This window comes from Anolis carolinensis, chromosome 4 (genome assembly GCF_035594765.1).
Source record: "Anolis carolinensis isolate JA03-04 chromosome 4, rAnoCar3.1.pri, whole genome shotgun sequence".
Classification (NCBI taxonomy): Eukaryota; Metazoa; Chordata; class Lepidosauria; order Squamata; family Dactyloidae; genus Anolis; species Anolis carolinensis.
This window is the reverse complement of record NC_085844.1, coordinates 167,929,798-167,957,766: the sequence shown is the minus strand read 5'-3', so window position 1 is coordinate 167,957,766 and position 27,969 is coordinate 167,929,798. Positions and strand designations below refer to the sequence as shown.

The 27,969-nt window shown below is 38.6% G+C and overlaps 1 protein-coding gene across 1 annotated transcript; it reads right to left on the bottom strand.

Moving 5' to 3' along the window:
• Positions 1 to 115: 115 nt before the first annotated feature.
• slc35d1 (solute carrier family 35 member D1) lies at positions 116 to 26,956 on the bottom strand. Its single transcript, XM_062978186.1, has 12 exons — positions 26,673 to 26,956; positions 24,229 to 24,262; positions 24,053 to 24,139; positions 21,793 to 21,860; positions 18,248 to 18,319; positions 16,680 to 16,748; positions 15,027 to 15,129; positions 14,058 to 14,150; positions 9,609 to 9,676; positions 7,922 to 8,000; positions 7,084 to 7,166; positions 116 to 5,453 (listed from the first exon to the last, which is right to left on the bottom strand). The coding sequence occupies exons 1-12, from the start codon at positions 26,954 to 26,956 to the stop codon at positions 5,348 to 5,350; spliced, it is 1,146 nt and encodes a 381-aa protein (XP_062834256.1). The 3' UTR covers positions 116 to 5,347.
• Between the last annotated feature and the right edge of the window lie 1,013 nt (positions 26,957 to 27,969).

The following is a 27,969-nucleotide window of genomic DNA, read 5'->3' as shown; positions in this document are numbered from 1 at the left end:
TGCTACCTAAGTTGTATAAGTCAGCACACATAATTCCTATTTCTAAGTGTGCTATGTTCTTCAGCAGAATGAAAAAGAAAAATGGACCATCTTACAAATCCAGTACACAACGCAATGAATTTAAAAACAACGGTGATGTTGCTTCAATTTATTTTTAAGCCAGTACAAAAATACAGATGCAATTTTGTTTTTTAAAAAACTGGTGTCATCTGACTTAATATATAAAGTCTACAATACTCAACAATTAAAAAAATGTTTACCCTTATGCTAGGAGACTCAATCTTGTAAATAAATTCTATACAGGAAAAATAGGAAGATTAATAGCATAGAAAATAAACTAGAAATTTTGTTTCCCCTTCCAGTGTACGCAATATCTTCTGGAACTTGGCACTAAAAAGGTGTACATTTTACATAATGCAAATCCACTCAGAACTGTTTTACATGATAGCAAATCTATCCAGTAGATTACAAAGAGTAACTTTTAACAAATACCCTGAGAGCAACTGCCTCAGTATAGCAGATTGACAAAAATACAAGGATCTGTCATTGACATATTAAAACACTCTAAAGAGACCCCATATCTTGTGACAAGACAATGCAAATATACGTATCTGCACATACATTCTTTGTATAACTTCTGTGCATGGCTTTTTTTTTTTTTTTTTTTTACAGAATTTGATACTTTGGGGTAGGAATCTGGTACAAACAAGTATAGATGGCAGGTTGGCAGGTAAGAGAAAAGAGTAACCATTTAGCAAGTAATGGAAATAGCAGCTGGAGTTAACCTTTATAACAATCACTACTTTTTATGCTACCGTAATATATTTCACAGCTACCATTCAAAAACTGAAACATGAAATCTTAGAGGAGCCTTCTTATTTCCACACAAATGAAGAATGTGTTAATGCTAGCCTGAGAAGCAAAGACAAACACTTCTGTTTCTCTAACCACGGGTTTGCTGGAAAATCAAATTGTTGTATAGTGGGCCCTTGATATCGGCTGATGTTTAATTCCAGGAGCCCCCATGGATCCTCAATTCCCTTTATACATACAGGAATATGGTGTCCCTTATATAAAATGGCAAAATCATTTTTTGCTTTTTGGAATTTTAACATTTTCAAGACATGGATCATTGAATCCAACTGCAATGGTTACTGCTTAAAATGAGAAAGTAGACATTCATCCTAGGTTTCAGAGGGGGGGAAGGCTAGTCCACTTTTTACAATGAGAAAGATGCTGGACAAAATGTATGCATTAAAAAAGAACAAATCTATTTTGAAAACATTACATTTTGAAAAACTATTATAGTGCATTTTAAATTATGTACAAACCATCCTAGGTTTATCTGCACCGAAGTAAATTCCAATGACAGAGCTTACTTCCAAGTAAATGGTACATAGGTAAATAGTACATAGTTATTGAGATCTGATTGCATACTGGCAGAGTGTACCACTTCACCCTCATAGTTTTGTGGAAGAGGCCAAGGCAGTTCCCTTTTCACTGGCTACACAACAGCAGCTGGGTGATGCTAGGGCAAACCTTACATGGCCTATCAGTACCTGTATAGATTGGAATGGAGCTGCATTTCAACACTACCCAACTGCCATTATACAACTTGGAAAAAGATACTGTGCAAGGAAGTATGGAATACCTCCTTGTATTAACACCCAAGAAAGTATTTAATCTGATGTAGTTTGGGGTAGTACCAGCTTATGTCTCTAAAGGACTAAAACCATGGTTCACAGTAAAGTGAAAAAATAATACAACTCTTACAACCTTAACAGCCTACTTTTTGTACACTTGTGCAAACTCTTGCAGCCTAAGCATAAACGGTTGCATCACTGCCTATTTAGTTTTTGAGAAATTGCAAGTCGCTTCTGGTGTGAGAGAACTGGCTGTCTGCAAGGGGACACCTGGATGCTTTGATGTTTTACTATCCTTGTGGGAGGCTTATGTCCCCGCATAGAGCTGAAGCTGACAGAGGGAGCTCATTGACACTCTTCCCGAGTTGGATTCGAACTGGCAACCTTCAGGTCAGCAACCCAACCTTCAAGTCAACAGTCTGCCGGCACAAGAGTTTAACCTATTGTGCCACCAGGGGTCCCATTTAGATGAATGCCATATACACCGAATCTCTAAAAAGACACTATGTGACATTATTTTGTTTCTGGGTTATAAATGTCATTTTCTAATTGGTTCTATTATAAAAACATGGAAATAGTGTTTCAAACGGCAAAAGCTGTGTTTTTACAAGACATCCTGCAACACATTTTGCTATAGTTTTTTCAATTAATATCTCATCTAGATTCAACCAATTTAACATAGTTTGTGGCAGTCACAAAAACAAAGTTTCTCGAGTATAACAACTACTTTCAAAGTACGTACCACACGATTCAAGGGTAAAGAACTCTTTCAAACCAGGAACAGAATTTTTTTCAAACGTTACATAGTACAGGTCTGTCCTGCTGCTACCCAAGATATGTTCAACTGAGAAGTCAGGGATTGAACCTGGCCCTTTTCTGTTCAGAATGCTACCAGTTAAGAGAAAGCCAACAATTTCACCCTCTGCTGATTTTCCTACAGGTATGAAAAATTGAGAGGATCACAAAAATCTTTTTTGAAGTTAATGATTCTGGTGTTCTAAATTTAAAAAAAAAACGCATATTTGCTCCATGTAGTTTATTTTCACAACTTGCTTTGATGTTTCTATTGTGAGATGTCATTAAATGCACTCTTTGCTTTAGCTGCTGTTCTCTTGCACTAAACAGATTAATCCACAAACTAGTCAAAAGCTTAACTAGCTATAGCTACACATAAATACTTTTTAGGAAAAGCTGTTTAAGAGCAGGGATTTGGAGCAGAAACGATGGCTCAAAATCTTTCCCACACTCATTAAAGAACGTAAATATTGTGAATTTCAAACATACATCTCTTTTCCATTTTTTTCTGCCTTTGTCATAAGATTTAAATGTGGGATTATCTCTCCAATCTAGTTTAAGTAAGGACCCACTCCTTGTCTAATGTGAACAAGCCAATAATTAAATATCAGATAAATTAACTGGACAATTAGCCTCTCCTGTGAACACAAAAGCAAGTTTAAGCACGGATCTACATACAGTCTATTTAGTTCTCCAGCGTGAGAACTAAATACATGAGTCAGTAGAGATGGCAATGTTAGACATATTACAAATAACTTTGGAAAGCTAAATGAAAATAGAATTCCTGCATCTGAACTTTCTCTAGACTCCAAGTCTAGTTTCAGCTACAAAATCATTCTGAAAATCTGTATCTATTCCTAATCTATTTCTAACTTGGATTCTCAGTCTGATGGAGCCCAAATCAAAGACAATGTCATCAAAAAGCTACCTTAAAAGGGAATTCCTTCCACTTTGACCCTCTGGGGCTATAACATACATTTTTTCACAGCATGAGGACAAAATCATTCCTCTTTGCAGACAAATGCAGAAACATGTAATTTCCATAATCTGGTCCTGAATGCTGCAGTGCTCTAAGTGCCTCCTTTTTATGATTTCATTTCCTCAGAAAATTTACCCATAAGGCTATTGTGCTTTATAATCCCCAAGAAACAATGCAAATAATTTTTAATTTCCATAGTAACTGGTGCAGATCATCAGCAATGCCTTTTTAATAGAAACTGCTCTGGACTTTTGAAAAAAGGTACTTGATTCAGCATTAGATGCTGTTTGGTCCTTTTCTGTTTCTAAGTCAGTTTCCCGGACTCAATGTAAACCTTTGAGGGCAACCATTATCAGCAGAAAGCCTTCTTGAGGAATCCTATGCAGATGCAGCAAAGCTTTGCTAAAGTTTTAATCTAGCCATAAACAAGAACATGGTGGGCAAGATGCCAATGGATACAAGGAGGTTTTCAGTTGTGCTCTTACTGTCCTCCTCAGCTCTACTCCCCTTATATGTGCTTCAGAAAGAGCCTTCTTGACTGAGGGCATTCCTAACTATCAGCAATGTAGAAGCTATTGCATCTAAACTACTATCAATCTAACTCTTATGACTTCATTGGACTTTTTTTACCACTGCATCCTGGGCACTTTCTAGATATGCCTATTTGTGGTTAAACCAGATTCTTTAGGAAAAGAACATGAGCACTCCCACCCTAGTCAAGAATAGATGAAGAGCACTTGGGTTCAGGTATAAATGAAATAATATACAACAGGAGTGATTGGGTTTATAACTGTTGATTTAAACATCTCTCTTCAATGATTAAGCTTTATATTATTTTGGTTTCCCTCTATTGGTTGCTATATTCTCTCCTCTTACAATAAGTTATGACAGGCTGAAGAAAACTGTGAGAAGAGTGTGCGTTTATAGAAGCAAACAGGCAGACAGATAGAGAGGCATGGGACTTGTTTGTTTTATGTATAGAATTACCTATTTACAAATCCCTTTTCAACATGGGCCTTTTGCATCTTTGATCCCTATTCCTACTGTCATAGGAAAGAGCTTTGTGACATTGTTGGAAGATAAAAATCCTTCTATAAGCCTGTACCTTCTTCCAAACTGAAGTTGTACCAAAACAAATTGAGTGAAAAGCCATGACCAAGGTGTAAAACTTTAGCACTGTACTTTGTTTTACTCATTCCTCCATGAAAATATTGCTCAAACCATGCTTTGAACCATGATGGTTGTTGACCTACAGAGGCCTCAAAGCCATGACTTCTGACAAGGCACATATCTAATTACCCCTGAATTTAATACAACACAAGATTTGAAATAGGACACGCATTTCAAACTACTGGCTGGAATGGCAAGAAACTGGTTTGGGATTTCTCTCATAGTGACTTCTGTGGTAGACAAGATAAGCTATTATCCCCGTTGCCCTCCCTACAGGTTACACACCAGAGTGAATATCCCCATAGAATAAGGATCTTAGTCTGAATGTTATTTGATCAGTAGTGATCTTGAGTAACCTCTGAAAAAAAGTCAGTTGAAGCTGGTCTTCTTGGCAAATGAAAGCCCTGAGTGTTTGCCCAGCAGCCTGAAGTTGCTTCTGAAATATTTAGGATCCATTTACTTGCAAAATCCAGCTGCGGCTACTAGTGCACTGGCTATAGTTGAGATAATTACTACTGTGGCATTAGAAGTGTTTTTTGCACAAATGGTGCAAGATTTTAACAAGTATATTTTGAAGCTCAGCATTAACGATCCACTTGTACATTTTAAATTATCAAATTTCCTTCAAAAGGTAGCTGTCATCAGATTGTGCAAATGCCAAGGACTCGTTATAATTCCATTCACAGACATGACAGATTCTACTGATTTGTCAGCACTTACAACTGCAAAGCAAGTTACTTTAGATAAGTAACTCCTTTTGTCATACAGCACTTTTCCCTTTAATGTCCATCTTGATGCTAGCTTCAGACTGCTTGCTCTGTTCTTCTGTAAAGGTGATGTAAGAATATACCAGGCTTCCAGCAATACTGCAAGACATCAGTTTTAAGATGAAAAATACATATTTGGAATCTTCCTGAAGTTCTACTAGATCAGTGGTTCTCAACCTGTGAGTCCCCAGGTGTTCTGGCCTACAACTCTCAAAAGTCCCAGCCAGTTTACCAGCTGTTAGGATTGCTGGGAGTTGAAGGCCAAAACATCTGGGGACTCACAGGTGGAGAACCACTGCACTAGATAATCTATCTTGGTACAGCTGGTTCCCATTTTGACTTTTCTTAAATGCTAGGTTAGAAAAATGCCAACAGCCAAATTATTGGTGGGTTCCCAGATTATTAGTAAGTAGTTTCACTAGTATTTTATACAGCTAATGCAATAACTGAATTGAATTACATGGAAACACAACTTTATAGGATAATAATGATTCAAAAAATCACAGGTTAATACCTCGCTTTAATCTAGAATTCTGTCATACTGTTTATAATTATCCTTTTGGGATCATTATAAGTTCCTAAATTTTAATTCTATCCCAAAATACTGTTATTAAACCAAAATCTTTTGTACCAGCTGTATTCATAACAAGAAAAGGTCAGACAGAACTGCTCGATGTTGACTTAAAATTTGTTTGCTGCCTGCAGTTCCAAACAGATGGAGATACATATATAAAAACATGTGTGGTTAAGTATAAATATAATTATGACTATATATTAGGAGTAGACTCTTTCAAAAAAAAACACAATGGAAATCTACAGTAGGGAGAACATATGTTGTTAAAGGAACAAACTTAAGACTGGGACATAAATCAACTAACCAGTCAAATTCTACCAACAGAGATGTCAAAACAACATTATAGCAAATTGATCCAAGAAGATTAAACTGGTTTAATGTAGATCAGGTCTCTGTGGCCCACCAGGCGTTTTGGACTTCAGCTTCCAGAATTTCTGACCATAATTGCCTATCTATTTTTAAAGTCATCAAATGGGAGCAAATGTCTACCTTGAATCCACACATAATAGCAAACACTGGAGGATAATGATGTGGGTGATACAAAAACTAGTACCAACAGTCTCAAGCACTTGCATGTAAATTAGACCTATGAGAATTGGACTCTGGCATTGAGTTGAAGATAACTACAATGTTCTTTTGAACAAGAACCCATCTTAACAGTCTTCTTGCTTATGGGACTTTTGCAACTGCATTCAACCCAAGACAGTCATATGCATTACAGTGTAATCTAACTCATTTCTGGATGCTTCCGGGTGATGGGAGCTGGACTTCTATGTCCATTCAGATCCCTGTTTAGGTGTTTGCATCCTGGCAAACACCTAAACAGGGCTTGAGAGAATGGCAAGAGTACTCTCCATCATTACAGCTCATCGGTGTATAAAAAGGACACCTCTCTTCTAGTTTTTTCAATTTTATTTTACCTTTCTCATCAATGAACTTCAATTTAAAAAAATATATTATTCATAATGCAATTGGATGCAAGTTCATATAGAAGGATCTGCTGGTTTCAATGTGCATTACTGTACATCCAAACTGAGTGAGAACTAGATTGCCTCCTTTCCTCTAACAATAAAAATCAATCTTATCAACTACATATCTAACAAGCTTCTATAAATTGTCCTTACCAAAGAAGATAAGATGTTTTCCCGCACTTACCTGATATTTAATCCTACAAAGTTTGTCCATGTGAAAATATAATCTCCTCCAAAGAACATTCCTATGTAGGTTATTAATATATTCTAGGAAAAAGATGCAAGAAGGTTAATTGTTTTAGTCACAGAGTTCAAATAGAATTTTTCTCCAAAGCGGGGTAGTAAGCATGGTAAGTGCTAAAAAGTCTCATAAATGACTTAGTCCTAAAATGAATGACAGACAAATTTGTTATTTAAAAACAGTAAAGTGGATGAGAAAACCAGGGCATTTGTATCTTTCTAGATAACAAATTTGTATAAGATGTGTGCAAGATATGGTCTATGGGCTGCATGCAGTCTCTCAGAAAACTTCCACACCATTCCTGAAACTCTGCCATAAAAGGCCTACTATAAGTAAAAAAATAACTTGAAGGCATACAAATGGGTCTGAAATACAATAAAAATGGCCTTCATATATTTACAAGCTGCCCAATCAACTTCATCCATATCCTCTCTCTCTATCCGCTAAATTTTGTATTTTCTCATAAACACTCAACTCATAAACACATACATAATTTTTCTATAGTGTAAATAACAGACCTCTATTTAGGACACTAGGCTCTTCCACAGATCTAATTCAAGGGAGTTAGGTATTTCATAGGACATCACTTGCATTATACTGCCTTTCTTCCCTATAATGCAAATCAACAGATGTGATTTGTACCAAAAACGCAAACTCACCTATGCAAGTTGCATGCTACAGCGGTATTACATCAATTTATTTATTTCATTGGAATTTCAAGGGAAAACAAATAATGCAACAGTACGATTATTTTTCAGTCTTATAGATTCAAAGACCTTACCTTAATACAACCAACTATTGTAGTTGTTAGGGCAGAGTTATACTGAGTACAAAGTACTGTTGAATACATAAGAATAAACCTACAAAGAAAGAGTCAAAATTTAACAAGGTATTGGAAATAAATCACTAGCTGACCAGAAGACAGATTTCGTTAAGTTTTGCTATCACCCGATAGATGTGTTCCTAAATGGTGTATGATTTGGCAGACAAGCCTCACCTCTCACTCACTCCTGTCCCAGCTTAAAATCTCGTCCCTTGCTAATGTTCCTACCTCTATTCCATCCACCTCCATTGGTCCTGTCCCACCTGAAAATCTCATCCCAGGTTTGCAAATGTACCCTCCTTCTCCTTCCATCAATATCACTTCAATCCTTCACCTCTCAAACCCACTGACTGACAAGCTGAATAGTTAAGGCAAGAGAAAGTGAGGTTTCTGCTTAACAGCTAAAATGGGATTGTACTATATACAATTTACAGTCTTGGTTCTGTAAGTAGTATTCTTCTATTAATACATCGTGTTATTGCCAATTTGAATGGTAAAAACACATGTTATACCAGAACACACTGTGCAAGCTAGTTTATGACACACAATCGGATGCCTCCTGGACTCTGATGTTCTGTTAAAAAATGAGTAACAAGTTGGATCTAAATCAGCAAGGTAGCTTTAAAGTACATGCTGAGGGTCAGTTAACACAGAGGAACTAAAGAACAGGAGAGCCCATATTTTTGCATTATACACCCAATACACATAAAATGACCACATTAATTCTAGTAAAACGCAAAACATGCCGGAATCAAGTCAACCTACCCTGATACAATTAAATTTCATTATTACGGTCGGCCCTCCACATTGGCAGGCTAGATTTCTGCAAATCTGATTATTTATGGATTTGGTTAATATGTTCTTTCCAGGAATATCTAGATCAGTGGTTCTCAATCTGTGGGTCCCCAGGTATTTTGTCCTACAACTCCCAAAAATCCCAGCCAGTTTACCAGCTGTTGGGATTTCTGGGAGTTGAAGGCCAAAACATCTGGGAACCCACAGGTTGAGAACCACTGATCTAGGTTCATGATCAGCATGATTGTATGATCAACTTCCAGAGGACGTTGCCTGGGAGAACCTAGAGACTCCTTAAGGGAACACTCCTGTAGACATTTGTAAATCCTTCACAATGGAAGTTGAAACCTGATGATTCCTACAAAAATTATCTCAGGTAAAAAAGAAGGTTATTTTTAGTCATGATCTTTACACTTTTGCATGGGGTCTGCCCATCCCCCACCCCAACCTCTGCGAATGTGGAGAGCCCACTATACTACTTGGTGCTAATATAACGTTACTTTTATGTTCAGAAAATCCAGCCCTTGAGACATGTATAATTGCAGTCTTTATCACTTTTCTGCCAATTTGTCATGCCTGTATTGCTTAATGATAAAACAGAAATACACACAGTACTGCATTAGGTTTCCAGTAACAAAGTACTTGTTTCTTGGGAAGGGGAGGAGGAATCAAGAACATACATATTAAAGTAGGAACAGGAATTTTGTCTCCATCCAGATGTTGAACTGCAAATCCCTGCAGCCTTAGCCAGCAGATCCAATAGTGGGGAAGGAAGAGAGCTGCAGTCTGAAAACATCTGCTGAGCTGTATGATTCCCCACCCCTGGGATCACTAAAACATCCTTACTTACCCCATTACACAGGAGAGCGTAAACTGTACAAGGAAGAGGGTATCTGCCCAACCTTGGTATTCAATTGCCTGAAAATAATAACAAATTTTGTTTGTTGGTTTGTTTCATCTATATTCTGTCTTTCTTCCAAAGAACTCAGGTGGCATGCATGGCCCTCTCTTGATTACTATATTCACAATAAATGAGAGATAATATAGAGTCCAAGGGCATTGAATAAACTTCACGGCCAGGTGAGGATAGGAAGCCAGCCTTTCTAGTCACAGAACATCAACAAAGTACATCCAGACCGGGCAACTGTGGCTCCCTCAATGCTATTGGACTACAACTTCCATGTGACCTAACCAGAAGCTCTTTTATATTACACAATTCCATTTGAACGATAATTAGTGCATCCTGTGGATTTTAGTTTGACTCAGATGGACTATGAATATGTAGAATTAATGGATACAGAGCAGTTACAGATCTGTAACCCTAGGTTACAAATCCATAGGTGCATTACTGAATACCAGCCATTGTTCCTATTCTATTGCTTTAGGGTTTTTAAAAGCTTTTTTCTACTGATTTCACTTCAAATCATCTCAAGCGTTTACCTAGAGCAGTGGTTCTCAACCTGTGGGTTCCCAGGTGTTTTGGCCTACAACTCCCAGAAATCCCAGCCAGTTTACCAGCTGTTGAAGGCCAATGTGGTTTTCCTGCTTCTTGGCAGGGGGATGGACTGAATGGCCCATGAGGTCTCTTCCAACTCTATGATTCTAATGTTTGCTGAAGCCAAAAAGAAAAGGAACAGCAAAAAGCAAATGTATGCTTTCTTAACACAAAGCCACAGGTAAGTAGAGAAGCAAGCAAGTTCTCCTGATAAGACCATCCTGGAAAACTCAGACTCCCTGTCTCTTTCTAGAACCTACTTTCTTAAACATATATATCTCCCCTTCACTGTTTGCAACAAGACAACAACAAAGAGATTTGGATAAGACAGCTATAAATATGAATGATATAACCATTCAGGAAACAGAGCTCTTGCACACGGGTATAAATAGGAACTGATGTTCAATAGGATAGGGCTTAAGTTTTTGGCCCTTGCCTCTTGATGTATACTTGAGATGATCTACAATGATATCAAGGGTCCCTGAGGACCCACTGAGCCCTTGAAAATACAAGACAGACAGACAGAAAGAGACAGAAAGGGAGGGAGGGGAAACTGTATATCACTAAAAGTCCTTATCTGTGTCTCTTTCACCGGACAGTTATATGTTTTCTACTTTGACTATTTGGACTGCATCCTTGGAATGTATAGTTTGGTGAAGCACAAGTGCTCTGTAACTCATTCCAAATGCCGCTCCCTGAACTGCAAATCCCAAGATGTGATAGATTGAACAAAAGCAGTTAAACTAGAATCACAGCACTACAATTGCATAGTGTGAAAGTGTTCCTATTTCTCAATGTATCAGTTGATGGGAGGATTTAATTAACACTGGACCTAGGGGTTCATCAAAATGACTCAACCCATAGCTTACATTTTCTACACATAAACAATATTCACCACAGACAGTTTGACAAATGTTAGTTCTTTTAACATCTCAATCTATTTGTCATATATTGCCATAACCTCCACTTAAGCCTCATACTCTGTCAGTATCAAGACAAATTAATATAATGAAAGGGGGGAAAGAGAGGTACATTCTTAAGCTACATTAATAATAAAGCAGTGATTTCTCAGCCCTGTGAATTTTGAGCTTCCTGGATCTTCAACAGAGCAGGCTTTGTTCACCTTCACTGTCAAGAGCTTGCCAGAGAAGAAAAAAAGAACGTTTGTTAAAAAAAAAAAAACCTAGCAACATAACGTATGTGCACAGACACGGAAAACAAATTCCAGAGTCTAATACAGTGTCAGTATTCTATTTCTCATTCTGTTGATGCAGATATTTCGAATGAACACATTCTCCTTATTCCTACCCTCCATTACATGAACATCAAGATGTTATTTTTCCATCTCAATGGAAGACAGAATTATTATTCTCAATGCCAATCTTGTCAATTCTAGACTATACCTAGAGAGACTGGCCTCCTACAGTCCGCTTGGCCCTTGCCTTATAACTTGGATTGACAAGTTAGGTCCAAGAGGCAACAATTGTCTCAGTGTGAATGGAATAGTGGTCTTGAAGGAGTTGCCTGAGAAGAAACTCTCAAATGTAGCCTTTCTGGATTCTGAGGATTGTAGTGATTGATTTACTGCTGTATTAACTCTTGTTTAATTGTCTTACTGTGTTTTATTTTTATTTTTTTGTATTTAAATATTCAGGTACATTTCTTGTTAGGTCAAATTTTAAAACATTTCAGTTTGTATCTTTAACTTATAGTCCTTATCAATCTCTTCAAAACTATACTGCTGTATACAGCTCTCTTTTATAACAGTCTACTTCTAAGGAACCCAAGCCTCAACTGACTTCTAACTTCTAACATTGGCTTCTGTACTCAAATAGACTCAAGCCTCAGCCGTCAGCCTTTTTAAAACTGCATTCTAAACCAGGGGTCCTCAAACTTTTGAAGCAGAGGGCCGGTCCACAATTCTTCAGACTGTGGAGGGGCCGAATTATCATTTGAAAAAAAATACAAACAAATTCCTATGCATACTACACATGTCTTATTTGTAGTGCAACAATAACAACAACGAAACAACAATACAATATTTAAAAATGAAAACAATTTTAACCAACATAAACCTATTAGGATTTCAATAGAAAGTGTGGGCCTGCTACTGGCCAATGAGATAGTCAAGTTAATTAGGATTGTTGTTGTTGTGAGCCTTTAAGTCATTTCAGACTTTGGGCCTAAGTCTAAAATTATTTATTTATTCATTTACTACATTTATTTACTACATTTATATCCCGCCCTTCTCGCCCCGAAGGGGACTCAGAGCAGCTGTATGTACATACAATATATTATATTATTATCATAGCACAATATTAGCATTATATATTACTATATTGAACTATACCACTATACTGCAATATTATATGTAATATACAATTAATATTATTATATGGTGTTATTATTAGTATTATATTGTATAACATTATAATATTATTATCAATATTACATGTATATACAATATATTATATTATTTAAATGATATAAAATATTATATTATAAAACTGAGGGCGGGGGCCAGGTAAATGACCTTGGAGGGCCGCATCCGGCCCCCGGGCCTTAGTTTGGGGACCCCTGTTCTAAACAGTCACTGAACCAGTCACATAGTCTGCAGTCCCTCCCACTGCCTCAAGTACATAGAGCTAAGAAAACTACAAACCAATACACTTCAGGAAATAAAACAACACATTATAAACAGGCAAAACATTATATAGAGGCTTGAAAAGCTTGCTATCACCAACAAAAATACCATCTAGGGGAGAATGGTGGTATTTGTACAATGTCATTGTGCCTTCCTGAGTAGTTTTATTTCCTGACAAGGCCATTTTTAAATACAGTAGAGCCCTGGTTAACCGAGCTCCTGTTAACCGAGGCTCTGTATTATCCGAGGCCCTGCCAGGGGCGCCCCTCCCTCTCCTTCTATCGAGTTCGAGAGAAGCAGAGGGAGGAAGCACCCTGCGACAGCTGCTGCCTAGCAGCAATGGCGAGGCGCTTCCCAGGGGGCGAGGTCTCGCGGAGGGACGTCCCTCTGCGAGACCTCGGCCCAGGCAAGCGCCTCGCCATCGCTCCTACCTAGACAGCAGCGATGGCGAAGTGCTTCCCAAGGGGCGATGTCTCGTGGAGGGACATCCTTCCGCGAGACCTTGGCCCAGGCAAGCGCCTCTGCCATCGCTCCTGCCTAGACAGCAGTGATGGCAAAGCGCTTCCCAAGGGGTGAGGTCTCGCGGAGGGACTTCCGTCCGCGAGACCTCGCCGTATCCAAGCCATTCCGTTATCAGAGATGGGGCCCGCCCCTTTATCTCGGATAACCGGGGCTCTACTGTAATGGGAAGTGAGGGAGAATACACTTCCTGTTTATTTCAGGTTTCAATAAAGGCTTCTATTTGTCCTTCACTGGCCCAGGCCAGCCCAAACATAATGAAAATGCCTCCAACATTGTCTGGAGGGAATTTGAGAGCTAATATTTTTAAAAGCTGCAAACACTTTTGTAGAAAAAAAATTATTCCAAAGGAGGAAGAGGCACTTCAAACATAGTGGAAATGCTCATAAATACTTCCTAGAGAGCTTTTGGGGGCATTCTAGAGCATAAAACAAGTTGCTTGGGTGCCACAGAAATGGCCACACTGTGCCCACCCTTGATCTAAAACCATCACTTTGATTTCAGGAAGTAAAATGAGTTATATTCTAGTTTTTTCTACAATTCAAGAGTGCATTGAACGATAATGTCCTGATTGAAGGACCTACTGCAGATATAGTTTGGATTTTTAATCATTCTTTCTGGAACAAAAGCCAAAGACTCACCTTTTGCGCATCTCCTGTAAAATAGGCAATGGCCAAGGTTGGAAGGATCATGAACAGTGCATTATAATAAAGGAGGCCATATTTTCCCAGCTCCTAGGAATAAGGAAGATGTAAGGAGTTTGTTTATATTGGCAGGCAAATCAAGCTTTACAGGCAGACCTAGACACAGTAAGACCTCAATAGTCAACCTTGACAAACACTATGAAATTTCTCCTGTCTTGAGTCCTTACCTTTGTGTTTACTCTATGGTACAAATTGAGGGGAAATAAGTTTTGCACTTTATTTTTAAATGTATTTACTCATTTGATTTATATCTTGTTTTTCTATAAAATTGGACTCAAAACCGTTGGAGAGCAAAACCAGCTGCAATTAACTGCAATCAATCACTCTGACCAGGAGGTCATGAGTTCGAGGCCCGCTCGGAGCTATGTTGTTTGTCTTTGTCCTATGTTAAAAAGGCATTGAATGTTTGCCTATATGTGTAATGTGATCCGCCCTGAGTCCCCTTTGGGGTGAGAAGGGCGGAATATAAATACTGTAAATAAATAAATAAAACAAAATGGAATACAGAAATGTAAAACGCATTACACCATACATTACATTATTCATTTGTTTACTTGTTGTAAAATGGTAAATGAAAAATTATTAACTGCAATGACTATTAAAGAATTCCTAATAAATAGAGGACAAAAGGGGAAGTGGTGCTGGAGGGGTAAAATAAATTCATTTTAAGAAGAAGTTTATTGTCAGAGGCTTTGTTAACTGAGGTATGCTAAAGGTATACCTGGTACTGTACTACAGAAACTTCTATTACAATAAAAGAAAGAACATGAACTAAGGAAGTGAAATATTATATTGATAAGACATAAAACTGGTCAGCCTTACTACTAAGGAATTAATATTTGTTTTGAATGAACCACGGAACTGGCAGACTGCTTTTAAGATGAACTACGATAAATATAAGCATACCTTTGAATCTAGTTTCTGCTTTACATATGCACCATTTGCAGCTGTCAAGACATCGTTGATCAAGATAAAAATGTAACCTTCTAGATCAAATGCCAAATCAGAACTAGGATAAAAAGAAAATATTACAAATGTATAACATTCCCAAACATTGAACAAAGATCATCTGCAAACCCTACAGGATTCTGTACTGGAGTGCAGATGTTGAACCTAATTGCAAGAAGATACTGTGCAACAGAAGACTCACACATTCAGTCTTCCAGGGAACAAAACTGCTGTTCAATCGTTTAGTCATTTCCGACTCTTCATGACCTCATGGACCAGGGAACAAAACACACATCATCAATTCTGCAATTTATATCAGCACTGGTCTCCTGTAAGGTTTTTTCAGTGGGTGCAGGTGGGAAGCAAGGGCCAGATTGCCTCAACTTTGGAAATTTTCTTCTTCTTAACGCAATCATTAGTGCCAAAGAAATGGTCACTAGTAGGGTGTGCAAAGAGATTGTGAAAACCTAGGTGAATGCAAAAAAGATGTCTCTGGACTCTGGTCTCAACCGCTGTTGCAAGGGGTGATGAGAATATTAGAGCATCAAAGGGCCTTCTCGGTCGTGGCTCCTTGGCTATGGAACTCCTTCCCCAGGGATATTAAATCAGCCCCCTCCCTCCTGACCTTCTGAAAGAGAGTAAAAACGTGGCTTTGGGATCAAGCCTTCAGAGAACAATTGTAGTGCAATAGATAAATATGGAATTATGTGCAATGACTACAGGAATGGCCCACATTATGATTGTGGATAGTGTGATTAATAGTAAAAGTAATGCTTTAAAATGTTTTAATGTGTTTTAAATTCTATTTTATATGTTTATTTTAATTGTTCATTGTTTTTAAAGGCATCAAAGGCCTGTGTGTAAAGCCGCCTTGAGTCCCCTTCAGGGCAAATAAATAAATAAATAAATAAATACTGGAAAGGTATCTGTTCCCCTGCTTTAAATTCTCCGAGTCTAAAATAAAGATTTATTCATTCTTCCCATCAGTCACTACTTTGATGGGATGAAGGGAAGCAGTTAGAGAATGCAGATTGTTGAATGCAAAAGCCGTAGATGCAGGGTCAAACTTCCATAGTTAAACCAAAGCCAGAAAAAATGTTTAGCCATTGTTTTCTAGGCCAAGATCCAATATGATCCTTCCATTCAACACTAAAAGAATTAGGGCTTTTGTTTCTTCCCCCTATTGCCCTTTCTGGGGAGAAAAGCTATTCGCTGGAACACATTTTTGGTTGCATTAGGATCTTAAGGAGACAAGACTATTGATTCAGGCAAAAGCCACCAAAGTACACAATTTTATTTTGGTCTCTGCATTTTCTAGCTTTACTCCAAAATGGCCAGCCCAGAAAAAAATTCTATACTTGAAAAGACTTTTCTACTTTCATTACAGATGTAATTATTCAGCAACACAAGCTGTATTAATTTATGCAAGCAATTATCTGGCCATATCAAGTATCTCTCTCACTCAAATCCATTTTCACAGGGTTTCATCTCAATTTCTATTCAATTTTCACAAATTAGACATAACATTTATTTTAACAAGCTACTTGAAGAATGCCATAGTGTAAAATGTAATTAAAATAAAGCTAATTTTAAAAGAATTCTGCACCTTACCTTGCAGCTACAAAGGCTCCAATTATCATTGCAAATACTGTCATCTGAATCCCCCAAGAAAATTTCTTCCTAAAAAAATCCAAAACAATCAAGAGGTATATCGTTATTATAGCTGCTATCTGAACATTACTAACACACCCAGTTCTTAAATCTGACTTTCATGATTGAGCTATAAAGAAATCATGATAGCCTGACTTTTCTCTTAAATATCCAACTATTTCCAACTATCTATTCCATGATAGGTAGATGAGTGGGTTTAGGGAAGGGATACTATCAGATCTTTCATTGTTTCCAATTCAGTCTTCTGCACTGTTGACATAGAAAGCAAGTGGTCTCCATATTCAGCAAATGGCAGACACATTAAAGCTGCTGCATGGAAACTTTCTCATAAGGAAATGTCATATGGGTTTACTAAGAACTAGCTAATAAAATTATGCTCTGTATTGCAACCAAGATTATGAAAAAAAGGTTAATCTGCATTCTGAAACAGGATTATGTGGCAGTGTAGGTCCAGTATGGGACACGAGGCCAGTCATAGAAATCTAGAGTGACCTACTCTCAATTTCTCAGCCTTAGAGGAAGGCAATGGGAAACCTATGCATAGATTCTGCCAAGAGGAGCCTGTGATAAGAGTGGTCATAGGCCAAGATCAACTTGAAAGCACATAGTAACAATAAGGTTGGAGATTACCTCTAAACCAGCAATTCTCAAACTTTTTCAGCCATGAAATCCTTCAAAAGATGTCCCCCCCCCACCCCCACCCACCCCCCAAATAGAACCCTACCTTAAACAGTGTGGACCTGCAGGGTTCTTCTTTATCTACCAATATTACCTGGGTGTTTTGTATATTGTAGTAGGTTTGGAAACAAAGAAATTGAATTTCCTTTTTGTAAAGCAGAGGTACATTGAATTTCAGTAAGATTTTCATACTCTGGCATGGACTTTTAAAAATAAATTTAAAAGATTTTAAAGATTTTTCAAGGAATCCCTTTTATGGAATTCTAGGGTTCCATGGAACACAGTCTGGGAACTACTGCTCTGTAGTACATATCTATCCAAGTCCATGTGGTCAGAAAAAAGTGATAGTTCACAATATCAAAAGCTCACTTCTCTACACCACAAACAAACAGTAAGGATTTTAAGAATAAAGGGAATTTTCACCAAGCAGCTTCTTCAGGGGCACAAGGGGTCTAGCAGTACTAATGCAGCCAGCACATAATCCCACTGCAATCTGTTTCCTCCTGTTTCCAAAAGGAGAATATTAATTGAAAAGAAGCTCAATGCAAAATCCTCTTCCACTCCTACCACATCAATATTTTGTATCAAAGCTCAGAAGCATCACTCCTCCATGTTCTTCTTCCAGAATACAATCAGGATTTGAAGAAGTAGACAAGTAACTTCTAGTCACAAACTTCACATCTCTTGCAAGCCAAAAAAAAATGCTGTTTTGGGTCGTTCCCCCCCCCCCCCCCCAATTCAACATGTGCAGGCTGACATATACCTCATTTACTACATGATCAAAGGGAAACAAAAATCTTGGCATAATACTGTACCTGCCCATTACTCACTTGAGCAAAATTCCTTCTGCAAACATTGTAAACAGAATAGAAAATCGTCTCAGGACTGTAAACATTGGCAGGCTGAAAGAGGAAAGGAAGAAACTTAACATTTTGGAAAAGACTGACTAAACTGAGATGGTTTGAGGCTACTTACACATTTATACTGAGATATTTCAAAACTGCAATGCAGAAGATAGGTGAAGTAAACATTAAAATACAGCAGTGAGATAAAACCCAGTGGGGAAAAAAAGAAAGATTCCCAATACAGTTTTGAAGAAATGGCAATAACAAAACAAAATTGGTTCCCAAATCTTGGGACTGGGAGGCAGATTTTCTCCAAACTGTATAATTTGTTTTTATAAACAACATGAAGGTTAGCTACATATTAGCTATGACAAAGCTTTATTTCTGGAAAGGAAGCGTGGAAAAGTTATTTCTGATTGAGCACATTGGCTTCTAGTACATTTCTCCCAGAAATGTGTTAGGCTCTCAAGTTACAAGAGCCTATGGCTTAAAAGTTATATTTAACCGTCTTCTCAAGCTGGTGGCTAAAGCTAGTACCTGCCGATTTCTTGCTGTATGTAGCCTCTGAGAGTATGGAACAAGGGCACAGAGCTTCTGAGATGAAAATAGAGCAGCTGCTTTTGTCAAATGTTACATGGTCTATTTTAAGGTGGTTCATGAACACGAACAGTATTTGTACACATTTCTGTTTAAACTCTAAAAATATTTTAAGATGACCATTTGCTTAAGAAAACATTAACTACCTTCAAATATTTATTAGCATCAAACCCTACAACTTCTTTCTTCTCCTTAGGAAACTTCAAACGTTTCTACATGACAATATAAATGACTTTGCCAACAGGTCAACAGGACCTGCAAAATCTGTGGCAAATAAAATTGCCTCAAGGATTTTAAGCAGTATAGTTTTGTTTTGTTTTTTTTAAAAATGGGCTGGATCTAGATAAGTCATACTTTGACTTCAATGGTTCTACTCAAGTCTTGACTCCTGCTGTAGTCTCAACTAGGGCAGTGATTTAATCAATGGATTACGATTAGTGCTGACTCACCATTCAACAAGTGATTCAGTGGGTCTATTCGAATTGGAAAATTAGAGCAAAAATATTTCAAAACCATACAGGGTTTTATAAGTGATTAAACAAAGCAACAGTGGCAGTAATGCACAAATATCACCAAATTTTACTTGTGACTAGAGATGATAAGGCCTGGAAAAAAATCTGGAATAATGGGGGGTGGGGGACAGAAAAAAAACTGAAAAACCCAGAAAAATAGGGAAAATCCCACCCCTTACAGAAAAGAAAAACATCCTGTTTTTCCCCCAGTTCTCAGTACATTTCAAGGGAGAAATGAATAAGCTATAAATATGGTACCAATGCTGGCACAGTAGGGGTGGAAACCTTGCTGGTCAAAAAGCTTAAGATGCTCTCATGTTGAGCAGGGGTAGGGACCTCTATGAAGCCCACGAGCCTGCATTAGGAAAGCCTGGAAAGCCAACCGACCTTACCCTCAATTTAAAAAAAAGGTTGTACCCCAAAGTGCTCCTAGTACCTTGGGCATGGGAAAGGGGGAGGGGGCTATTAAACCCAGGTAACGTCTTTGTAACAATAGGAAGTCGCCAGCAGTCAATTCCTGATTACTTCTTGTTTTAGAAAAATGAGTTTCTTAGGCCTAAAATGGCCTAAGGGAGAAACAAAGATGTGGTAAACATTCTCCAATATGGGTGCATACAAAAATGGGAACCCAGGGTAATCCTGCCCCAATGACCCTGAGACCCCCCAAATGCCCATGCAAAACATTGACCCCCGCTTTCCTTACATCCAAATGCCTTCTAAGGGACATGGGGGCTACTTTCTCCTGTCTTGGCCTTTTCTTCAGCAGCTAGTGACCTATTAGTCCATTTCTAGATAATTCTTATGGGAGGTGGAGTCTTTTCCTGGGCCTAACATAGACCAGGGGCAAATGCAAAATGCAATTGTGTCTCCATCTCCTAAGAGCATTTGGGAGCATAACAACTTTTTTTGGGGGGAGGGGATGCTTCTTTTTAAGGTTGGAGGATCTGATCCAAGTGAACAACTTGGAAGATGAATACAATACATGGGTTGCATGTTCCTTGTCCCATCATTACTAGAAAAAGTGGATCTAGCAGTAATCATGCTCTAGTTAATTTTTTTACTATTACAATATCATCATCATTGTGTTGTCTGTGATTGCTGTCAAGAACTTTCAGCCACATTCTGCAGAAGCTGTGAAGCTTCTGAGTGCAGCTATTCGTCAGGACCACATAATTCCTCTGTTATGTCATGGTTCACCAAGCTACCAGTCTGTGTCTAGATTAAATTTAATGTGCTTGACATAACATTACACTTCCCAAATCTCCATCTCTCTTACCAGTTTGGAATCACTGCTCCAACTGGCTTCAAATGGCATTTGAGGAATCACCTCCTCCTAAAGCAGTGGTTCTCAACCTGTGGGTCCCCAGATGTTTTGGCCTTCAACTCCCAGAAATCCTAACAGCTGGTATACTGGCTAGAATTTCTGGGAGTTGTAGGCCAAAACACCTGGAGACCCACAGGTTGAGCATCACTGTCCTAAAGGAATCTGGCCATTGTTTCAAGTCATCAGGAGAAAGTGTGCTACATGTCCTACTGACATCTGAGTTCTGTTTGGTATGCAAACAGTTTACTGCAAGGGAGAAACCTGATTCTGGAATGCCCAGCTTCAAGAGATGAGTCAGGGCTCTTTTCCAAAGGCATTTTATTCTTAGGTTGAACTTGCTTTTGTTATAGAGGATAGCTGGCTTGTCAGAGAGCTAGAGACATAGCTTTTTAAAATAAATATAAAAATAAAGCTGTTATGTCTTCTGCGATTCTCTATAGTGCAAAGCAGACATACAGTAGTCTTCTCCACAAAAGGAACTAAGAAAAGGGAAGCAGAAATTGCAGTAATGAAAAGTGCTGTAAATAGTCCTACATATAAGCATAACTGTTACATAGTTTTTGGAAATAACGTAGGTGGGAACTAAATATATTGTTTAAAATATTTTATTCATCATTCTAATATATAATATTGTATAATTCATTTCTCCAATTAAAAAAAATCCAAAACCTCATATTATTTTTGGATTGTTTTCCCCATGTCTTCACATCACTACTTCCAGATGTTGTAAAAATACAACTCCCAAATGTTTTAGGTATCATAATGGATGGAAAGAACGGCTACATGTTTTAGTCTAATATTCTCTAAAGGGTCATATAATTTTTCAGATCTACTATAGCTGTCTGAATCTATCCAATCCCTAATTTCTCTTCTTTGTCTCTACCGAGGACATTTTCTTTAGCCAAACTAGAAAAACACACAGCTGGAACTAAGAACACAAAACTCCACAAACCACAGAGCTATACAGTTTTTATTCACTGACGTTGATTACTTCACATTAAATCCCTTCATATATAAATATTGGAATTCAGAAATTTCATTTTAATACAAGTTTTTAAAAATAAAACCTGACAAATAGACAAAAGTTATACACATACTTCAATTTTTTTGTGCTGAACAGTCCTGTGATTTGGTTCCCAAAATAGAGAAGAGGTAGTGGAAATGTCTAGAAAATGGGAAACAGGATGTCAGGTAAATGACCTAACCATTAAAAAAATTACAGTTTTGCAGTTGGAACAGTTTTCACAAGGGACACAGCCTGGCAAGGCTTAACGAATACATAACAATGGTTTAATTGTAGCCCACCAGCTTCAGCACACAAGATCAGCCTGGTTTTGCAACCTGGCTTACAAAATAAGCACGGATATCCTTCGTTTTCCCTGCCTCAAGTCTTTTTTAATTTCTGCAAAGTTGAACAGATCTATCAACTGAAAGACCTTCTGTTTTCACAGTCATACTGTGACCGTGGGCATGGAAAGGAATGTACTGATGCTGGATTGCAAACAACTGATGGCGCATAGAAACCAGTGACCTGATTTCAGTGTGCACGGTAGTAATATACCAGGAACCTGTGGCATACGAATCCTTTACATGCATATGAAACAGCAGCCTCTTTAACATGACACTGAATGGGGAAGCTTATTTCACATGCCCAAAATAATGTTTAAAATAGCACTCAGGAAGCCAAAGTGTGGGGAAAACAGTTACAAAAATAATAAACAAGGATATTTATGCCAGCGAACTGTATCAGAGCTGACGTAGAAGCTTTAATTTCATCAATGCCAATGACTGTGTATGTGTCCACAAGATTGCAGCATAGGCCAGTATCAACTGAAGGCAAATCCTTCCAAATTTAGAATTAGAATCTTTAGAGGTGCAAGTCTTCAGTAAAAGTGGAAAAAACACAAATTAAAAAAAACTGTTTACCCAGTAGATCATTTGTCTAATAATCTCTAGGTCCTCCAGTGCAAATCTAGTGTTAATATTCATCAGAAATTGACCAGAGAGTTGTGCTGGAGGATCTAAAAATCCCAAGAGAAGAGTACTCATGCACAATTATATGGTCAATTCCTGATAAATGTTAACGATAACAGTTGCACTGGAGGAGATAAGAGATTCTTAGAGAAGCCATACTAATCAAATCTGAAAAAGCTAAGCCTGTTGATGTGGCAGGCCAACTACATATCCTCTAAGGGGCAAACTATATATTGCATTAAGTGCATGATTGTACTTTAAAATATGTAAGAGCTGGGAATAATCTTGGTAAACTGCAAAGGATGGGGAAAGTGCCAATAGTAACACTATGTAACAAAATTTGAAAAAGATTCTGTTCCTGGTTTGAAAGTGTTATTTCCTGTTTAATTGTGCTGTACTTACTTTAAAAGTAGCTGTTATACTCCATAAACTTCATTTTTGTGGCTGCCACAAACTATACTGAATTGGTTGAGACCTGATGAGATATTCATTGAAAAACTATACCAAAATGTGCTGCAGGATGTACCTCAAAAACAAAGTTTTTGTAGTTTAATAAACTTTCCCCATATTTTTATGATAGAACCAATTAAGAAATTACATTCATAGCCCTGGAGCACAAAATCATGTTAATTAGTGATTGTACCCCAGAGCAAACAGCAGCTTAGATGGAGGGGGATGCTTGCAAAGTTAACACCAACAAGCACAACTGTCCCAACTACACTCACACAAAGATTACATTTTTAATTTTTTTAATGTCGCCACACATTTAATAGATTATGTAAGTGGACTGAGGAATAAAATCTTGAATCTGAACTTAAAAACAAACTTGAATTTAGCCTTGTATGCGAAAACAAAGTACAGTAAAAATAAAAGGAACACACAAATCCTTTACAACCATATATTTCGCACCCAATGAATTAGGATGCTACATATGAAAACTATCTGGCCAACTCACACAGCTACTTGTACAGGATTCCATTTATTTATTTTGCTTAGTGTAATAAGAGAATAACTGAAATATCTTGATATTGACTTACAGCACTTTTACATGTGTAAGCATATATGCTGTGATTTGTCAAGAGTGATAAAACGTGTTCCTTAAATTATGCTATGAATTCTTTCTGCTGAACATAAGCTACAAAAGAACAATTTTGTCTATTAGTATTATTATATATTATATGATGCTACTTCTCTTAAAAAAGACTCAAAACAGCAAACTGTGCTAAAAATAATACAATATCCAATTTAAAACCTAAAGACTATAAACATTAAAGTATAATTAAACCTTCTGCATCTTAGCTATGTAGAATGAAAGATCTGGACTTCTTTAGTGGTTTACTAAAGCAATGCTGAGAAGTGAGGTGATGAAAAGAAATACTATACCTTTCGAGGTATATTTCTGTCAAAGTCTGGAAACTTCACCACCCTGAGTGCCTTTCCCACCCAGAGGACAAGCACTGTGGCAAACATCTGCAGAAGGAGCAAAAGGGATCACTATTTCATCCTTGACCACACATTCCCATTTTTTAAAAATCCCAATAAAGGTATTTCCAACTAACCTGGCCTAGTCCCACACACAACGAGGATGGAAATCTACAACAACAAACAATAAACAAGTTAAACTAAACATCAAGCATAAACTTCAGGCATAAACTTCATGGATAAAAGGAAACACCTAGCTGGTGCCAACAAGGAAATAGTCTGCCTCATTTTGCCTTCAATTACAACTCTCTGGCCTAAATGGAAAAGAAGAATTCAGATCTTTAAAAAATATTCTATGCCACCAGCAACCAACGCCCTCACATTTGTAAGTCCGAACACGTTCATCTGTTTGCACAGCAGCTGGATGGCATCAGTTACTTCTTATAGCATAGCTATTCAAGTCATGCACACACAAACACACCGGACTGGAGGCTCCCCAATATACACACAGAGGGATTTATATACAGTAGAGTCTCACTTATCCAAGCTAAAGGGGCCGGCAGAAGCTTGGATAAGCGAATATCTTGGATAATAAGGAGGGATTAAGGAAAAGCCTATTAAACATCAAATTAAGTTATGATTTTACAAATCAAGCACCAAAACATCATGCTTTACAACAAATTTGACAGAAAAAGCAGTTCAATACGCAGTAATGTTATGTTGTAATTACTGTATTTACGAATTTAGCACCAAAATATCATGATATATTGAAAACATTGACTACAAGAATGGCTTGGATAATCCAGAGGCTTGGATAAGTGAGACTCTACTGTATATGCATATATACATAACATGCACAACCATACGCAATATTCTATAGAAATAGTCAACACAGTCAAAAATTTTAAAAGTTTTTCAAAGTTTTAGCAAACCTTTAGGATAGGGTGCAGATAGCAAATGCAGGTATCAATGCTGTGCAAACTATTGAAAAGTCAAATGTCAATCTATGTATATCCACTTAAGATTGGTCTTCACTGAGGCCGTTTCCACACAGCTGAATAAAACCCCACATTTTCTGCTTTGAACTTGGATATATGGCAAGCGTGGACTCAGATAACCCAGTTCAAAGCAGATATTGTGGGATTTTCTGCCTTGATATTCTGACTGTGTGGAAGGGCCCTGAGGTCCACTATAACTATAGTCATATGCAAAAGGCTCTTGTAGCCCCTTAGTGCAAGTAGCTGGTAAGATAAAGTTTTTGTAGACTGTGGGCACATCTACGTTGTAGAATTAATGCAGCTTGATACCACTGTAACTGCAGAGGCCCACTGCTATAGAATTGTGAGAGTTGTAGTTTTACAAGATCTTGAGCCTTCTCTGTCCAAGGGCCCTTCCACACCAACATAAAATTTTATTTATTTATTTCTTATACTTGTATCCCGCCCTTCTCACCTCGAAGAGGACTTGGGGAGGCCTAACAACTGGCAGCAATTTGATGCCCAACATACAAATTCCAAATATATGATTACAATTAAAATCAAACATTAAAACATAAATTATTAAAACAAGAATTAAAATCAAAATCGTAGTCCAGAATCAGTTCATTAGTCAATACATTAAAAAGTTCTCAATTATTGCATTGCTATAATTATTGCTTAAATGCATGGTCCCATAACCATATCTTAAGTTTATAACCCAGAATATCAAGGCAGAAAATCCCATAATATCTGCTTTGAACTGGGATATCCGAGTCCACACTGCCATATATCCCAGTTCAAAGCAATGTGGGATTTTATTCAGCTGTGTGGAAGGGGCTCAAGAGTACTGGTGCCCCACCAAACTACCAATCCCGGGAACCCACAGCCTTGAGCCAGGGCAGTTAAAGTGGTGCCAAACTGCACTCATTGTACAGTGTAGATGCACCTAAGTCTACTTCCTCAGGGGCAGACTAAATGGGCCCTCACCAAATCCAGGACTGCAACGTTGGTGGGAAAAATACTGGCTCAGAAAGTTCAGAAGGAGACCACAAGTGTTATTTTGAACAGGAGAAGGGAAGGTGGAAGACTGTCCAACACAAGCGCCATCTGGGGTGCATCTCCACGGTAGAACTTAACGTAGTTTTAACTCAATGCCATGGAACCTGAGGTGCTGTAGTTTTGCAAGGCCTTAAGGCAGGCATGGGCAAACTTGGGCCCTCCGGGTGTTTTGGACTTCAACTCCCACAATTCCTAACAGCCGGTAGGGCCCAAGTTTGCCCATGCCTGCAGTAGATGCACCCCTGCAGAAAAAATGGGAGAGCTAGAGGCAACAACCTCGTCTTTCTCTAACATGGGAGCTGCTCCAGTTTGTAAGATCTGCAGCCTTGCCTGCCGAAGAATCCTTATCATGGAGGTTGCTTGAGCCTCTCCTCCTCCTGTCTGGGCTTTGCATGGAAGGCGCTCCAGGCAAAGAAGGGAGGGTCCAGCTATCTTTCTCTCTCTCTCTCTCTCTCTCCAGCCTGGGAGGGGAGGCTAGTTAATGTGCAGCCCGCTGGACGGACTTTGCCTGCCCTTTCTCTCCTCCTCCTCCGATCTCTCCCTACCCGTAGCTGGTGAGGACGCTCTTGTTAACCACCACGATGAGGAAGGAGCTGAACCCGTAGAAAGCGGCCGCCAGGAGCTTGAGGCAGACGGTGAGGCTGGGCGCCGCCGCCATGCCTGGCTCCGCATCGCCGCGAGGGAGGGTTGGCGCTGCTGCTGCTCTTGCTCTCGCTCCTGCTGCTGCTCTTGCTGCTGCGGCTGCTTCTGAGGCTCGAGCGCCTCGCGCGCCCGCCGCCGCCGCCGCCTGACGTCTACGCGCCGCCATCGTCGTCTGAGGGAGTGACATCAGTAGGAGGGGCGGGGCGGAGAGAGAAGAAGGAGGGCAGCCCTGGGCAGGCGCTCCAGAATTAAAGCAGCTTGAGCACCGCCTGAACAGCCCTGGCTCAAGTCTAGGAAGCGCTGGGAGTTTGCGGAGAGGCACCAGCACTCTTGAGCTTGGCAATACAGTAGAGCAGGGGTCCCCAAACTTTTTAAACGGGGGGCCAGTTAACGGTCCCTCAGACCGTTGGAGGGCCGGACTATAGTTTTTTTTTAAAAAAAAACTATGAACAAATGCCTATGCACATGGCACATATTTTATTTTGAGGTAAATAAAGGAACAAATACAGCCTCAATGTTAATAATAATAATAATAAAATAATGGAGAGGGTTGGAAGAGACCCTTGGGCCATTTAGTCCAACCCACTTCTGCCTTTGTGCACCAAAAGCACAGCAAAGCACACCTGACAGATGGCCACCCATCCTCAATGTTAATAATAATAATAATAATAATAATAATAATAATAATAATAATAATAATAATAATAATAATAATAATAATAATAATACTGGAGAGGCCCCACTAAGGCCTCAAGCCCAGGGAGAAATCCGGAGCATATTGCTAATCAAAAATAGCAATATGCTCCAGATTTCTTCCAGGACTGGAAGTCTGAGTGGGGAAAGAAACTCCCTCACTCAGGCCTCCAGCCCAGGGAGAAATCCGGAGTATATTGCTAATCAAGAATAGCAATATGCTCCAGATTTCTCCCAGGACTGGAAGCCTGATTGAGGAAAGAAACTCTCCCTCACTCAGGCTTCCAGTCCTGGGAGAAATCTGGAGTATATTGCTAATCAAGAATAGCAATATACTCCAGATTTCTCCCAGGACTGGAAGTCTGAGTGGGGAAAGAAACTCTCCCTCACTCAGGCCTCCAGCCCAGGGAGAAATCCGGAGTATATTTCAGGTTAATTACGGGGGCAAGTTACAGGGAGAGATCTACTCCCCTGTTCAAGGAGCTCCACTGGCTGCCTTTTATTTTC

Bases quoted from the DNA above. Each gene is read 5' to 3' on its own strand.
- slc35d1 (XM_062978186.1), bottom strand. From the start codon at position 26,956: ATGTCACTCCCTCAGACGACGATGGCGGCGCGTAGACGTCAGGCGGCG. The intron at 21,861-24,052 runs GTATAGTATTTC...CCCATTTTCTAG, and splicing joins ACAGAAATATACCTCGAAAG to ACATTTCCACTACCTCTTCT. The intron at 18,320-21,792 runs GTATGTGTATAA...TTCCTCTTTCAG, and splicing joins TTCAGCACAAAAAAATTGAA to CCTGCCAATGTTTACAGTCC.